Source organism: Actinia tenebrosa, unplaced genomic scaffold (genome assembly GCF_029948245.1).
Source record: "Actinia tenebrosa isolate PJP-AT-01 unplaced genomic scaffold, QUT_ActTen_1.0 PGA_scaffold1__47_contigs__length_23844297, whole genome shotgun sequence".
Lineage (NCBI taxonomy): Eukaryota > Metazoa > Cnidaria > Anthozoa > Actiniaria > Actiniidae > Actinia > Actinia tenebrosa.
The window spans coordinates 7,110,198-7,126,910 of record NW_028292578.1 but is presented as its reverse complement, the minus strand read 5'-3'; the positions used below and the strand labels follow the sequence as shown (position 1 = coordinate 7,126,910).

At 36.6% G+C, this 16,713-nt stretch overlaps 4 protein-coding genes across 6 annotated transcripts; 3 read left to right on the top strand and 1 right to left on the bottom strand.

The window, feature by feature from the left end:
• Positions 1-245: 245 nt before the first annotated feature.
• Positions 246-3,185, top strand: LOC116290499 (uncharacterized). Its single transcript, XM_031697542.2, has one exon. It carries the CDS (start codon positions 733-735, stop codon positions 1,516-1,518), a length of 786 nt encoding a protein of 261 aa, XP_031553402.2. The 5' UTR covers positions 246-732; the 3' UTR covers positions 1,519-3,185.
• A 1,897-nt stretch (positions 3,186-5,082) lies between these two features.
• Positions 5,083-9,737, bottom strand: LOC116290994 (uncharacterized). Its single transcript, XM_031698119.2, has 3 exons — positions 8,519-9,737; positions 7,662-7,842; positions 5,083-7,165 (listed from the first exon to the last, which is right to left on the bottom strand). The coding sequence occupies exons 1-3, from the start codon at positions 9,674-9,676 to the stop codon at positions 7,011-7,013; spliced, it is 1,494 nt and encodes a 497-aa protein (XP_031553979.2). The 5' UTR covers positions 9,677-9,737; the 3' UTR covers positions 5,083-7,010.
• Positions 9,738-9,989: 252 nt separating this feature from the next.
• Positions 9,990-11,451, top strand: LOC116290960 (small ribosomal subunit protein uS10). Its single transcript, XM_031698089.1, has 4 exons — positions 9,990-10,101; positions 10,332-10,434; positions 10,675-10,874; positions 11,332-11,451. Exons 1-4 carry the CDS (start codon positions 10,099-10,101, stop codon positions 11,386-11,388), a joined length of 363 nt encoding a protein of 120 aa, XP_031553949.1. The 5' UTR covers positions 9,990-10,098; the 3' UTR covers positions 11,389-11,451.
• Positions 11,452-12,768: 1,317 nt separating this feature from the next.
• Positions 12,769-16,640, top strand: LOC116290787 (uncharacterized). Of its 3 annotated transcripts, none has more exons than XM_089032707.1 (8): positions 12,769-12,999; positions 13,204-13,314; positions 13,426-13,548; positions 14,173-14,221; positions 14,478-14,560; positions 15,030-15,119; positions 15,627-15,685; positions 15,904-16,640. In XM_089032707.1, exons 1-8 carry the CDS (start codon positions 12,769-12,771, stop codon positions 15,950-15,952), a joined length of 795 nt encoding a protein of 264 aa, XP_088888833.1. In that variant the 3' UTR covers positions 15,953-16,640. The 3 variants fall into 3 exon arrangements, with proteins under 3 accessions (XP_088888833.1, XP_088888832.1, XP_031553756.2); XM_089032706.1 differs by having other exon boundaries at positions 13,423-13,548; positions 15,907-16,640; XM_031697896.2 differs by having other exon boundaries at positions 13,423-13,548.
• Positions 16,641-16,713: the final 73 nt, after the last annotated feature.

The window sequence follows — 16,713 nt, the reverse complement described above, 5'->3', positions numbered from 1 at the left end:
TTTCTAGACGACAATTTCATCTCTGTTCAATATACATACGTAGTAATTACATCAATAAAATCAAATCCGGGTACTGCATGAAATATATATTCTTGAATATATAACGTTCAGGCAAATCAATTAAGAGCTATAAAATTTTGTTGTTTATGCCGTAAAATTCAAATGTCTTGATACAGTCAATGTCATTAACGTTGTCCACCCAAAAAAGACATTTAGACATTTACACATTTAGACTAAAAGAAATATCACGTGTTTCCTCAAATGTTCTGGCATAAAACAAACACTGAAGTACAATTCTCCATCTTAAATCCTCACTAAATGGTCAGGGCATTCTGGATTTTTGATTCACGAGTTGAATTTCACATTTAAAGTTCAGGCTCACTTTAGTCTAAATGTGTAAATGTGTAAATGTGTAAATGTGTTAATGTGTCTTTTTTCGGTGGACAACGTTAATGACATTGACTGTATATATAAGGCAACAGAGGAGGTTAGCTTGAAAGGATCGTTGTCTGTGGGCTATTAGATGTGACACAAAACAACTGTCAGAGGGGGATGTGCGGTATTGAGCCCATCTTTTCATGATTCCGTGCCGTCTATTGAGTTCATTCGTCAGACTGCAGAATAACCATCGGAAAGAATGCGGTAGCAACGTAATGTAATAGGCCAATGTTATCAGTTTGAAGTCTAGTTCCTGCCGGGAGTCGCCGCTTCGATTCATGGCTCCTCAAGGGAATGGATAAATCTTCGACAAACTCCTTGAATTCAAGAAGAAACTTTAAATTACCGCCGATTCAAGGCGCGCTACCGACCACATTATACGGAGATCGGGCTTGGAAGAGCAATAACAAGCCTTCACTATCGACCCATGGTTCTATTCAACCACATGTTCGAATCAAGGAGTCGATTCCAAGCCGTGACTTTCATTCTTTACATCATGCAACCTTACGAAAGAGAGTCGATCCTTTTGCGAAGAAGACGACCACACTTGCATCGTCAAGACAACACACCGCAACAGTCGAGTTCAACTTGGGACATGAGTTTCCAAAATCCTATTCGGTATTACCGCCAATAAGTAAAGATACACGGACTAAAGATAACGAAAATTCATGTTTGTTATCTGCTACTAAGATAAATCCAGTTAAGAGGGAATCGAGAACGACCGATAAGAAATATCCTAGCACAGCCAGTGAGCTGTTATCAGAGCGGAGACGAGTGAGACTTTTAGAGAAGCAACAAGCACAAAATGGTATCGAACAGGATCAATGTGGCGCTAAGACCGAGTCTCGAAGCCGAACCCACAAGGAAACTGAACCTTATGCTAAAACCTCGAAAACCGAGGAAGCAAAAGAGACTGTGAATCGTAAACCAAGTGCTACGTACTTATTATATATCAAAAGCAATAGAAAAGATCGAAGAGGAGGGGTCTGTCCTGAGAATGAAAGCGGCTTGATAAATGTCACAGAACAGCTCAAAGAGATCTTTCTCAGGCGCAACATGGAAGAAATGTATTTAATCTAAAAAGCAGTTGTCCATTCTACTATTTTAGCTCCGACAGGTGCGAGATGTCTTGGGTTTGAACTTTGTTTGTTCAACGACACGGGCTATCAGTCTGTCAGTCGTAAAAACGGCTTAGAAAATTTTGAAGTTTTGATCTTTGTTGGTCTACTAAAGCCGCCGGATTTTGGACACCAGATATTGAAAAACCTTACCGGTGGCTGACCTCTGATTACGAGGAACCTCATCACTGGACTGAACCAATATCCGACTGATGATCTATCTCACTTAGGCTGGGATAACTAACAATATCAAAGTATCATGTTCACATACATATTTATACTATATTATGGAAGCATGAGATTGTACTGTAAAAACGATAACCTTGAGAAAGAATTGATGATAGCTCCGATCAATACTCTTCTCTGACTAGCTGTCAGTCATCCAGGATTAAACTGTGAAAAAGGCAACCGATCTTTCACGACCAATAAACCTAAAACTGGTTTTGCTATCTTCTAAAGCACGATTGAGTGATTCACGTTTAATAGCCTCGTAGTTACGATGTTTTCTCTACATTCATCCTAAATAAGCCGCGTTTTGGTCGCTCATGTTCCGGTTGCCACCGTTCACGCCGTCAGACCGTCAAGTTTAATCCTTCTTTTCCGACATAGACCTCATACAAAAACTGCTTAGAAATAGAAACGCATTACCAGTTTCTCTTCAGTGACGGAGAGATGGTACTAACTGTTATTTCCAAGACAAATTACTCAAAAAGCTAACTATATGAAAAAACGGCACGAAAGTATAAAGTTTTTTGTAAATAATATAAAATAATGATTGTGTGGGTGGGTGTTTTCTTTGTAGATAAAACCTGTACTTAACAAACTAAAACGAAAGCCAACAACAACGAAAAGAGAATTTTGCCGTTTTCTTCAGTCTGCCATGAGTAACTGATATTCCGAAGATTTTCACTCATTTTAAAAATTGAAAAATTCAGAGTTTAGGAAAAAAGAATAATTGAATAGATGCCGAGGAGAAAAAATATATAAATTTTATGGTAGGAAACGTGTTTTATTTTCACAAGAAGAAAGAAAAAGAGGACTGAATAGCTAAATGTTCTGCTGATTGTTTTGAAATCAAGTCTGTTAGATGGTTTCCTTGGCAACTACATGGAAGGCAGCTGCGAGAATTGGTGATTCATTGTAGTGAGGAATATAGCCTTTCAAGGAGATATTCTTATAGCATCAAATTTACACTACGATAGAATGAATAAATATTAATAAAAAGAACAGTGCACTTACTTATAGTCCTTTTCAAATTATATGTTATAAATCACTGAGGACATTAAATTGGAACAAAAATTCAAAATACAATAATTAATAGTGTCTACTAATAACATTTTATATCTAAGAACGCCGGAGATATTTCATATCTTGCAATTCATAAATTAATTAAATAAGTCGTAAAACAGGCTGTGTTTTGTGAGAGGTTTACTCATTACGGCACTGAAGAAAAGCACGGTGTTCATCAATTTTTTCAGAAAATTCACACAATGACAATGAGGCAAGGAAAAGTTCAGCCACTGATAAAAGTGGACAGAGTTTTTCATGTAATGATAGGAAAATCTATTTGTCAAAAACAGTGAGCAAGCAGCAATGTTTCTAATTATAGCAACCTCACTAATTCACCTATTTTCATTCCCGATAAAATTGAATAATTTGTTCCTGTACTCATATAGTCTTGGTTCAACTTTACATCTTAAAGCAAATATTAGTTCAGTTGTCGCGTTTCGTTGGTTCATTACGTAGTGTAGCAACCGCCAGAACACCGAGCTAAATCGTTTCTTATACAACTCTTAAAAACTTACAAACATCACTCTTTTAAAAATCCTTTAAAGTTTGGCCTGTTTATTTTTTCAGTATTTTAAATTGTGTTGTATTCATGAAAGCCTCTGATAAAAAAAAAAGGAAACAAGTTTTTTGAAAAGAAAATGAGTGATATTTCCTCGAAAAATCCACAGGAACCCCATCACCATATAATTCTTCTGCTATCACGACACGACATGTAACGAGAAATAGAATATTTGAATTTTCACCAAAACAAAACAACAACAACAACAACAACAACAACAACAACAACAACAACAACAACAACAAAAAAAAAACTCTCACACACACACACAAAACAGAAACAAAAATATGGTTTTGGGGAGGTGTTCGCCCCTACTGAGCGGTAAGCCAGCCGGTTCAGAAAATGTGATTCTGCACGAAGTCTGAAAAGCAAATATTTTAAACCATGAAATCACCTGCTTTATTACTTAAAATGAAAACACAAAATGTCGAACGACTGTGAAAAAAAATCGATAGTAACACTACTGAATCTAATGACCTATTTAGACTCCATTAACACTACTTTATTAATTGTATTGTGTCACATTTATATGGATATATAAGCTATGCCGGATATGTTTTTGTTTCTTTAGTGTATTTAGAGTGGCTCATCAACTGTATTTTCCCCCTGTTTGTAGCATAATTTGCTCTGTAGTCTAGTTTAATATCTTAGTAATCAAAAACTTTTTCTTCATTAATTGCACTACAATTCTCGCCGGTTTTTCATTATCTGACGGAATTAATCTTCAAAGGAGATGATGACCTCCTTTTCAATAACAGCTATAAAAAACTCAGTCACTAGTCGAGTGGGAAGACAGATGACTCTTAGTACAGGGGGACACCCCAGGGTATTATTGATACCCTGTCAACACCCAAAGGCGTCAATCTAGTTCAGTTTCAGACCAATCCATCTGTAATCTTATTTTCTAAGTATTCATAATTGCTGTAACGGTAAGGCAAGAAGTAAGAAGGAATATATAACATTACTGATGCACGAATTGGAAAAAGATTCTTTATCGCGCGCGCGTCCATTCAATCAAGCTCTCTCAACAGCTGGCAACATCATAAGTGCATTGTGGGACGAAAGGGCGAAATAGATGCCATCTTGCCCGTGGAAACAGTCCCACAGTTCACTGCAATAACTACTCGACACAGTTTTTTCCTCACCTCGAAACGGCTAATATTAGAACGTTTCTGAATTCACTTGAGTGATCACGAAACAACAGTTCCGTGTAATAGTGTATGATGTGTTTATACATTTACTATTGCTTCGTGGCCACTTATCAAACGAATTCGAGAAAGTAATTCTGGTATTAAGACGTAACCTAAGGGTAATAGGGAGAATAGAAAGCATATACTAATAAATAAAAAGACATAATATAGAAGGCATAAAGTAGGAGGTTGAGTTGCTTTGTTGCTCACGTTTTAAAGGGATATTTGGTCCGAATCTTTATAGCGGCCATTAAGATCTATTGAGTTCCTTAAAATCTCCTCAGTCACAGCCTTTCGCCTGCACGAAACTTGTGACGACCGATCGATCGATCCACCGACCAACTAACCGACCGGCTCACGATGACTTTTTAACAAAAAAAACTCAGTCTAAGCCCAAGTCTTTTTTCTGTTCCAATCTTCAAAAACCCAACCAACAAAATAATGATAACAATAATGATGTCTTTATTGCCTAAATAAAATACATATTCACAATTACAAATAAACAAAACAATACAAAACAAAACAAATATAATCGATCTTAAAAGGAGTCAACTTATTTACCTAGATGTTGATAAAATCTTTAGATTAAAATTTTTAGCAAAAAGGCTTCGTATAGGTCTAAACTGACTCTTGCTTTGGATAAACAAATTGAACTAAGGGAGTCGACTCTCAACTTATAAAAATCTTTATTGATTTCAGTGTTGTCGTAGCGGCGGTTGCTAGAAAATTTCGTTAACTATGGTTTTCTGTAAGGTGTGAGCTATGACTGACCTACGCTGAATCTTACTTTGAACAAATAAGTTGAACTAATATGAACTAATCAAAAGAAGTCGACTTATTCCCCAAAAAATTTTTATTTAGTCTTGTCAAGCAGTTGCTAGAAACTTTTGATGAAAAAGGTTTTATTTAGATATAAACTATGGCATAGGCTTCTCTTTTTGTCGATCTACATTGAATTTCGCTTTGCCAATAAACGAATTGAACTAAGGGAGCTCGAGTCAACTCATTTCCTATCGAACAAAAAAATACGAAGTGACTAGACTAATTAAACGTCCGGCAGCCGGACACGGTCTTCATATCAAAAAAATATTCAGTCTTGTAGAGGGTGCTAGAAACTTTTGATGAAAAAGGTTTTCTGTAGGTATGAACAATGACATTGGCTTCTCTTTTTGTCGACCTCCACGCTATAACTTGCCGTTTGAATAAACGAGTTGAACTAAAGAACACGACTTATTTCCTAAAGAAAAATCTTTATTCAGTCTTGTTAAGCAGTTTCTAGAAACTTTTGATGAAAAAGGTTTTCTTTAGGTGTGAATTATAACTCTTTTTGTCGGCCTACGCTAAATTTTGCTTTGAATAAACAAAATGAACTAAAAGAGTCAACTCATTTCCTATCAACGAAATTTTTTCAGACTTGTAGCGGGTGCTAGAAACTTTAATAAAAAGGTTTTTTTGTAGGTGTGAACTATGACCTACATGCCATTTAACATGTAAGAAATGAGACACCTGGAGACATTTAACCAACATCACAAAATAATTTAATTTCATTTCAAGAATACAAACTTTTTGCATGTCATAAAATAACTCTTGAAGAAAACCTTTTTTGAGCATCAGTAAAATGAAAATATACTTGTTTTTTTTAAAATGTTTTTCATCATTGTTGAACTTACTTTGCAAAGGAAGCTTCATCAAAGTTTTGTATAATAATGGCAGCCTTGTTCGATGAGACAAAATAAGACAACTTTAAATGACAAAGAATTCAAATCCTTAAGGAAAGAGATTGCTATTTTGCTATCCAACATGATCGGCAGCACCTAATCATGCAAATCCCTATATGGCATCTTTATGATTTAAACTTGAAAACAGATATAGGATTATTCTCACAACAGAGTAGTATTCTGTGGATGTCAATCAAACATGACTGATGGTACCTGACATGAAAATCTCTACGCGAACATCTTTATACTTTTTTGATTAGCAGGCAAAGGAAAATGCTTGCGACAATTAAGTAGCACTTTATGGATGTCAATCCAAGTGTTTCCATGACAATGTTGGAAAATACAAAGTTTTCAAAAGCAAGGGACAAAGTAAGTATGGTGGAATGTCATAGGAATGCTGTGAATGCTTAGATTATGAAAATGTCAGTTAACACTAACTACAATCTTTCTTACTCTCTTCAGGACAAACACACTGACATATTCCTCACTCAATGGTCCTGGGTTCAAACATCACACATTAAAACATAATTTGTCAAGATAGAAAATTAATATGTGATTCTTAATGTTATTAAAATAAGCATAAATATCTATGCATACGCACAAAAATAGGCAATGATGCTCATATCTTTACCAGTAATATGTTTTTAACTTCAACAATTCCAAGGTAATATCACAGATATGATGACACTTTCTATTTTCAGTCAGAAATTTTAACATCTTCCAGTAGTGTTACAATCTGATCTAGTCCAAGATCTCTAGCAAGATCCAGTGGAGTGACACTTGCAGGAATTCCCATTTTCACTGATGGATCACAACCCAAGGATAGCAACAGGGAAACCATGTCTTTATTCCCTAAGATATAATAAAAGATTAGTGAATCAAATTTTGGCATTAACCATGACTGAAAATAATTTATACTTAATGGCCAGATATATTGACCTGCCATCTGCCAAATCAGACTGACCAACATATGACCTGAGGAGTCAATGTGACTGATCAAGAAGATCAGCCTAAGAGACATTTTTTATTGGCTGTTGTATAAGCTTTGTAAAAAAAACTAGGTAGCTTTTACAATTTATTTATTTTATTTTATAGCTTTTTGCCAATTACAGTGGGTCCTGTAGTGAAGAGTTGAATGTCTAACCAAAGGCAGCACCTTCTCCTCAGTTATTTTAAGACCCTGCGTGTTGGTTAGGCCGGGGCTTGAACCAAGACCTCCCCCACAACAGACCATTGCTCTTACCAACTGAGCTAACTGGGTGGTGGTTACAATATTATAATTGTGATTGGGTAGAAAATTTCAAAATATTATAAATGCAGTGATATTCAAATCCCAAAGCTAGCTTACCACTGATGACTGCCCAGTGTAGTGGTGCTGCACCTTCACATTCACCATTCCAGGAATTCACATTAGCTCCAGCTTCAACAAGTACCTTGACAATGCTAGTGTTACCAGCATTGACAGCAGCATGTAGAGGTGTATTACCAGATGACACTGATCGTCTATTTACATCTAAATTGGGGTGAAACTATAGGAAATATAGAAGCACTATTATCAGGACATTTTGCTAGACAGGAAAGGGGCATAATATTACTTAATTTAGAGGGGGAAGGGGAGAAATGAGTGTTCATGCACTATTGAGTTTTCTTGATTAACTATGTGGGTAGAGCTGACATTTGAAAATGTACAAATTAGTATTAGACTAGCTGGTGTGTATAAAAGTGTAATTTTGGGTCTTAAAACATTAGTACTAGCTTTAAGCCCCCTTCTTTTCTTTGCTCTGCTGTATCTGGAGTTTCGTTGCTTTGACAGGAGCAAAAAGTAAGTCACACAATATCAGGTATGCAGGGCCATAACCAAGGGTGGTGCATTGGGTGCAAGTACAACCCAAAACACCCCCCCCCCCCCTCTAACCCCTGTAAAAGCTGAAGGTCCAATATTTCGTTTTTGTTTTCCTTCTGCAAATATTGTAGGATTATTATAATTTTTCTTTTTCTTTTTTGTTTTCTTTTTTGCATTTATAGCACTTCTCAAGATGGCTGTTAGTTTAGACATAGTTCCATTTCCATTGTATGTGAACCCACCCTGAAAGACCCCTGGTCATGGCCTGGTATGTAAAGCAGAGATGAGGCAGCTGAAATAACAACTAAAACGGATATGATGCTTTCTTGCCCCTAGCTTATTGTACTCTGCAGGTTACTTACCTTTAGTAACAGTCTCAATATTTCTTCTTGACCACTGAGTATTGCAGCAAACAAAAAGCACCTCCCATCTTCAGTTGTTTCTGTTACTGCTTTCAGTTCATAGTTAAGCATTAAATATTGAAACACTTTAACCAAACCTTTTTCTATGGCCTGAAAAGCAAAATCTGTGGCAAATGAATGAATGTCCTTATTGAGAGAAGGAACTCCTGTGCCTGAGTAAAATTCCAGTGATTTAATTTGCTTGTAGAATGCAATCACACCTGAACACAGGCTCACCAAAGCAAATGCTCTTGTTGCCAAAACAAACTGAACAAACTGTTTATTTGACATTGAACATCGAACATCCGATAGCAGAGCCTTGTAGCTTTCTTTACGTCCACAACAAAGGCACATAACAAGGTTCAAGAAGAATGCACTCCCTCTAGTGGATGAAAACTTTTGAGGATACTCCCATAAAACTGAACTCATAAAAGTTGACACATCTTGTATCGTCAAATTCTTATCTTCTATTCCTACTCCAAAAGCAAACTTTAACTCATCCATAACTATGCCAAATTCCATAGCAACTAACTCCCATCGCTTACTGGGTGATAATTCTGTTAGCCAGAAGTTTGCAAAGTTGACAAAGTTGTTGTCTGCATGGACCCATGATGTTATGCTATCAACTGTTTGGTTAGAGCGAGACAGCCAGTCACCAATCACAGTTGCATCAAAAAACGACAAGAGAGAATCGATATTTGTCTTTACTGGTTTACAAGAGTCATTTTCTTTCATACTAGATATTGGTTTTAAGGGTCGTTTTAATGATGTCTTGTCTAGTGAAGAGACAGAACCATTTGGACTGCAAGGCAAAGAACCACCTGAACTCGAACTCTCACTGCTTGCTGACTTAGATTTCCTTATTGGAGGCAAAGGAGACCCCCTTCCAGACGACTCTGGAGAAACAGGAGGACTAACTGCAGGTAAAACTTTCGTTTTTGGATATTTTTTGGAAGCCGAGTGCACAGTTGATGTGGTTTCCTTGGGAACTGGATTACAGTCAACTTCGTTGTCAAATTCATTTGGATCCAAAAAAGAATTCATATTATCATCTTCTCCATGATAAGACAGCCTTGACATACATATCAGTTCTCGGAGATCTCTTGTACTCCTACTCATCGTGGATTAGGTCCCTAAATATTTTTCCTATTTTAGTAAAGAAACCGTCCAACGCGAAGCGTCCGCCATTTTGTACTGAATAAAAATAACTAGTACCCAGACTTCCACCTTGCGCGGCGCGTTTTATACAAATTTTTGATAAGAATTAATAAACATATTTTCATCTAAAAAAATGACTTAGCCTTGCATTCTTGCATAACCATTTCCTTTACTGTCTTTCTTCAAGAAAAGAAAAATTCGAAAAATGAAAAATGGGGGAAAAAAGGTACGTTTTGAAATGCTTCCCATAATGCCTAGCGAAGCTTGCCTATATAAAGCTAGGTCATCCACGTGGTCTTTCTCTTGACCGCCATCTTGGTTTGTGAACGGCAAAGTTTTGTGGTTCACCTCTGTTCCAACGAATAAGTCGACCACTTTGAAAAATGGTGAGGTTTTGATTCTATAATTTTTCTAGTTCATTTAATCATCTACTCATCAAATGAGCTAAAACCTGTATGCGAGTGTATAAAAGGCACAATATTGAAGCTTGATTCATTGTAAAGCACTAAGCTAGTTCGAGTTGTAGATGATGGCTAGTAAACACTAGCGTGGACTAGTTACTAGCAACTCCAACACTAGCTAGTTCGAGTTGCTTATTCTTCTTCGTGTTTTGCAGTCCTCTCTTTATAAGGAAAAAGGAGCCGTTCCCGAGGAGGAAGTTCAAATCCACAGGATCCGCATTACTCTTACCAGCCGTAATGTGAAAAGTCTTGAAAAGGGTTAGTATAAATGTAGATTTAATACTATCAAATCAAGAAGTCTTGCCTCCTGATAAGCTAGTGGATAGGACTATCATCTTAGTACTGAATTTTTAATTACTATCGTATATAATAATGATTTACATGTAAATTAGATTTCAAATAATAAATCAAATTATTTTTTTGCTCATAAAATTGAAGATTATATTTCTCATTGCTTGGTATTATTTCTAATTAAAAATGTTATCTCTGTGACTTTAGTCTGTGCTGACCTCATCCGTGGAGCTAAAGAAAAGAAGCTGAAGGTGAAGGGGCCTGTACGCATGCCTACCAAGTACCTGAAGATCACTACCAGGAAGACACCTTGTGGTGAGGGGTCCAAGACCTGGGATAGATTTGAGATGAGAATCCACAAGCGTCTCATCGATCTCCACAGTCCTTCTGAGATCGTCAAGCAAATTGTATCCTTAATGATTTTATCAAACCCTGAAACAACCTCCGCGGCTAAGTCAGAGCATGACTAACTCACAGACTGAACCCTGAAACAACCTCTGGGCTGATCTAAGTCAGGGCATGGCTAACTCTTATATCAAATTGGAATTTAGCCTGTTGGGTTTTGCAAGAGAAGGACCATATGACAAAGAGGCTGGATAAGTAATCTTTATCAGCAACCATGGAAGTGATACTCATATGTCACAGTCATTCCTTTGTATCATATCAATCACAATTGGGTGAACAAAAAAAGGGCCATCAATTTTATGGGGAGGAGGATGGGTTTGGAGGTTTCATCTTACCCTGCTACAAACTTGTCAGTCCTGGTCGAAACATATCGTAACTTCATCTACCATTAGGTGAATCATAATGAATACATAAGAAGATAGTACCACTTGTTAGCAATACCTTGACATTGATTTACAGACATCTATCAGCATTGAACCAGGTGTTGAAGTTGAGGTCACCATTGCTGATGCATAAGTGCAATATAATGTGATCAAACAGACCATCAAGGAAAAATAAAGAAACTTCTCTGATAATTTATTGATGTGCAGTGTATTTATTTTGATGTGGGTTTAAGATAGACTTCATCCAAGACAACTCTCTTCCTTACTTTATGTATTGATTTGCTAGTCCTTTAAATTTACTAGTTGTGAGCAAAGCAAGTGTAATATTTGAGGGGTTTCATTTGAGGTCATGGAGCAACTGAGCGAGCTACAACTGACCACAAAAATAATGTAAAGGACATTGAAAAAGTCTAGGTTTAAGAGGGATAGTATTAGAGACTCTGGTCATGTGACACATTCTCACCCACCCATAATGTGATACCACACAGAACTACCTTATAAATCTAATTAAATGAAAGTAATTGCCCTATGACACTGACGTCACATCAAAACAGTCTATTGTTTTAACGCTAAGGATCATAGTTGCCAGAGGGGGCAAAATAGCAGCAAAACGAATTAAATCACGACAAAAAATGGTAATTAGACGGGGAAAGGTGATAACAGATAAATGTTGTACTAAATATTCCAAACGAAAGAAAATTTGCCTAAATTCCTATCATTCTTGCCCATGTAAACAAGCTGTGACGTCATAATGTCATAGGTCAATTTCCAAGGGATTAATCTCTCCAACTAGAGTGCTCACACTAAATCCGTGAAACAAATACTAATTTATTTTTAGCACTAAATAGTGATAATTAAACAATAGAAAACAAAGGATTCTGCCTGAAATAGTACTAATTAGTACTATTTAATGTTCACGGTTTTAGTGCGTGCATGCTATACTCCTCTGTGGACAACATCTCTTTACACATCACATCGCCCAACAAAGAAACATGAAAAACTGGTCCAAAAGAACAGTTGAACTTTGGGTGGAGGAAGAAAACCCTTGAAAACATAGATGATGCTTATTTTTTGCTTGTAGACTGTTCATATCATTTAGCTTGGGAATCATTCCTGGGTGGGGGTAGTGAAAGAGAAAAAACAAACAAAGAGGTTATCTTTCCCATTTTTATCAAAATTTTTATAGACAGAGAGGATTTAGGAACTCACCAAGAAAACATGTTCGCATTTAATGCATTTAATGCGAACATGTTTTCTTGGTGAGTTCCTAAATCCTCTCTGTCTATAAAAATTTACAATAGCATAGCTATATTTGTACAAGTACTAGCATTAACTTTTCCTCAAGAAGAAGAAGAAAATTTATCCATGCTGTAGCCTGGGAGGGGAGAGTAGAGGCGGCTGTAAAATCAAAAGTCCGGAAATACGTCACACGTTTCATAACCAATAGCATAACTGTATTTACTCACGTGTCATGAACATGCTGGTATGCACGGCTGGCGGGAGATATAAAATCATGGCGTCTCCTGAACGAGTTTGTAGTTGGGTTGATGTCAGAAAAGATCAAGAAAACTACCTCGAAACACCAGATATAATTGACGAAAATACGCCTTTAAGTCCAGGAGAGATAGAAATCATGAGAAACCATTCAAAAATCTCGTCAAAGCTCTGTTCACCGACAAGAAAGACATCAAAACAAAAACCATCTTTCAGAGTTCATGGTTCATCTCTTGCGTCGACGAAGTTGGTAAAGATTTCATTTAACTTTCTGGAATTGTCTTACCGGCTTTAACTTCGAGCCTACTTTGCTAAGCTGAAACGTGTAAAACTAAGTTATTTGGAATATTCGCGAATCGTTAAATTGAAGTTGGCGGGTCGGGTTGAAGCAAAAATGAACTTGATAATTATTTTTCTAGTACCATCGTAATTTTCAGTTGTTTTTTTGTCTTAGACTACATCCAGTAAAGGGTCTCTAGAGAAACGAAAGACTCTGCAAGTTCTTCAGCCTGCTGCAGATGGGAAAGGACTTCTTGTGGGAAGCTCTGGTATTGTCAGAAGAGAGGTACATTGAGTTCAGAATCATTCATTATAATGGAAAAAAAACTATAGTAAGCTTTTTTATTTTATTTTGTGATGCTGAAAACAAAATTCTTTTTATTGAATTTAAAAGCAGAAGAAAGATACCATCAAATCCAAGTCAAAGACTGTTAAGCTTCAGAAGACACTGAAAGAATGCAGTGAGTCAACAGCAGAGACTAGTTCTGATTCAGATTCAAGTACTCAAAACACTCCACAGGTTTGTACTAGTAACAGATCAAGTTCCCTTGTCTTAACATCATCCTCATTCATTAGAACAGTTTCCTTTGCCATGTTAGCCAAGGTCACAGCACTGCCAGACCAATCACATTGTGCGAGAAAAGAATCAGCCAATCAAAATTCAAGAAAATATCATGGTTGCTTTAGAGGGACACTACCCTGCTAGCAGATATCCTTTTCTACCCCACTAGGAAGCAAAAGGAAAAGAACCTCTGCCAGCACCCACAAATTATCCAGGTGCTGGCAGAAGTTCTTTTCCTCTCACTTCCTAGCGGGGTAGAAAAGGATATCCACGTTATCTATGTGCTAAGAACTTTTAACAGTCATACCAAAAACTGCTCTATTAGTGCCATACAAAAATTTGAAATTCTATGTTAAATGTCAGAGCTCATGCTCAGACCATAGAATTGTAGTTTAGGGTGTTGGTTTTTGTGGAGGGAATAAAACCCACAAATCAATTAGTGAGAGACCCACCAAACTCTACTTGCATGTGAAGCCCTATCCAGGAAAAAAGCTAAGACCTGGCCAATAGTTGAGAGGTGGCTGCACTACTTCAACTGCAACACCAACACTGATTTGTGGATTACTTTTTTGTATTTTTAAGGCTAATTCCACAGAGAATGAAAATGAAGCATTTGCTTTAATGGTGCAAGGTATTATAGAATGGTTGCTATTCATTTAATTCAAATGACGAGTGGTAGGCTTTCATGGCGAATTAAACTGCAGTGAGCCATTTCATGACTTTGTTCCCTGCTAGCAGAGTCACACCCATTGGCGATGATCCATATTCCCATTGATGATCTGTTTTCCCATGCACACACAATTTTGCCCACTCCAGCAGCCAATCAGAACATTGTTTTTTAGGATACCAAACCAGGAAAAATAAGTGTAATTATTATGTTATTGTAGACCCACCACCAGAGAAGTACTGGCAGTTGCTTGCAGAAGAAAGAAGGATTGCATTACAAGAAGCATTAGAAGAAAATGAAAGGGTAAGAGTTACTTAATAGTAAATCGTCATCAGATTCATATTGACTCATCATATCACAGGGAACCTGGCTCCAGTTCAAAAGCATTATGTATGACTAATATTTCTTGATGGGTTCCCTGTGTCTTTAGTTGAACAGGCCTCAAGCATGATGACGTTAAATACCTACACTTCCAGAATTCCCTTTGGTAGATTCTTTGTTTTGCTAATTATCTTGTATGGTCTTGGTATTCTCAAAGGAGTTTTAACATTGAAAGAAAAAAGATTTTGTAAAGGATTGTGGTAGACTTTTATGTCATAAGGGTGAAGGTCTTTAAGTAAAACACTATGGGCTCCCTGTGGCGTAAAATGAAACCCCAACTGCACTGGAGCTGGGTTCCCTGCTATCACATCAATCAACAACATATTCCAACAAGTATGGCTTAGAAGTAACACAATATTACAAACAAACAACTGTTTTCATTATTCAACAGCTATGCAAGGAGCTAGAAGAACAAAAAGAACTATGCCGTAAACTGGAAGAAGTTGCTGGCCAAGCAGAATATTTTGCTAGCCTTTACCATGTATGTACTACTCAAATGATTTACAGTGAACATTAGATGGACAAGTGGGGACAATTCAGGCCTATTGCTAGAACGTTCAAAGGGAAGGTTCCTGTTTCTACCAATCTTAGTTATGCTATTTCTTGAAAAACTTAAATAGCACTCAACATTATTTTGTACTTCAAAGATGGAGAGGGGGGGTTAGTTTGAACCATCGAACCACTCATAGCGACAGGCCTGCAAATTGTTCAGTTGCACAGCTTTTTCCTTATAGATTGTGGGTAACTTACTTAATAAGACTAAGATTCTTATAGGTCCATATATACTAGTGTGAGATCTCATTGAGTGGTACTGGCATTTAACAAGAGAGTCATACTCCAAAAAATTTACATATGGTTTGAAAGTGGGAAAAAATGCTCATATAAATATTTATTAGCCCAAATTCACATCTCACACTAAAACTATTAACTATGCTCTTGCTCATGCCCTTATAATCTATTTGATCTAACTTGTACTTAATTATTGTAGATGGTTTTAGAAGGAGAGGCTCCTGATCTAGAGGATAGTGACACAGACCATCCTAAAAGGTAACCTTTTTTTCTCGTTAGGCTCCTCTGCATCTGTAATTAGTTTTGGACCCAGACCCTCACAGGCCCTCCCCACTAATGGGTTAGTGAAGAGGATCTGTGACCAAATCTAATGACAGCTGCAGAGGAGAATGTTCCCTATTGATCATCTATCCCATACTTTTTCATGGGAAAGTAAAATCCGTAATAATGTAATGCTATTTAAAACTTTATTTCAGAAGCAACTCAAGAGAATCTAATGCTGATGGTGATTCAGACACATCCTAGTATTTTTGCCTGATTTGATAGCTTCTTAACAGGTACTTAATATTAGATACCTTAAGAGGAATTACAATATTTATTTAACTATGTGTATTTAAGCATCAAGAAAAGAAATATTGAGATTTTATTTTCATTTATAACAAGGAGCAGTTTTTTTAGGGAAACGTAATGAAATATTCAGCAGAAAGTAGTTAGACAAAGGATAGTTTGTATGTTTGCTTATCTGTATGTAAAAAGAGCAAGACACAGGTCGAAAGATAACTGGTCATTGGCCAGGAATTATGACCAGCCACACAGATATTAGCTTGTGCATACTCCATCTATAAGTATAACTGAACAACATCTAACCAATCAATTTATCCAGTCGAGAACTGGACTAAGAGGTGTTTGGCTAGAAAAGTATCATTTATGGTTGGACTTTGATGGTCCATTGACCATCTGTTATTTTTACTGAGAACTACATTGTACACAAATTTTGCACATCTGATTCTTGGTGCAGCTGATCAGTTTGGATAATATATTTTTGTTTACCCCTCTTCAATATTTATGTAAAGGATCAAACACTTGGGCGAGAGCATTCTTAAAAATAAAGCCTTCAGCCAGCTGGGCCTTTAATTTTAAGAATGCCCTCACCTAAACTAAATTCTACTTCTTTTCATTCATGAAAAAGTATGAAATAAATATTTGTTTTGAAGTATTATGATCATTAAAATAAGGACACATTTTTTGGGGGGACAGTATTTCTAGTTTTCAAGGTTTATAAACAT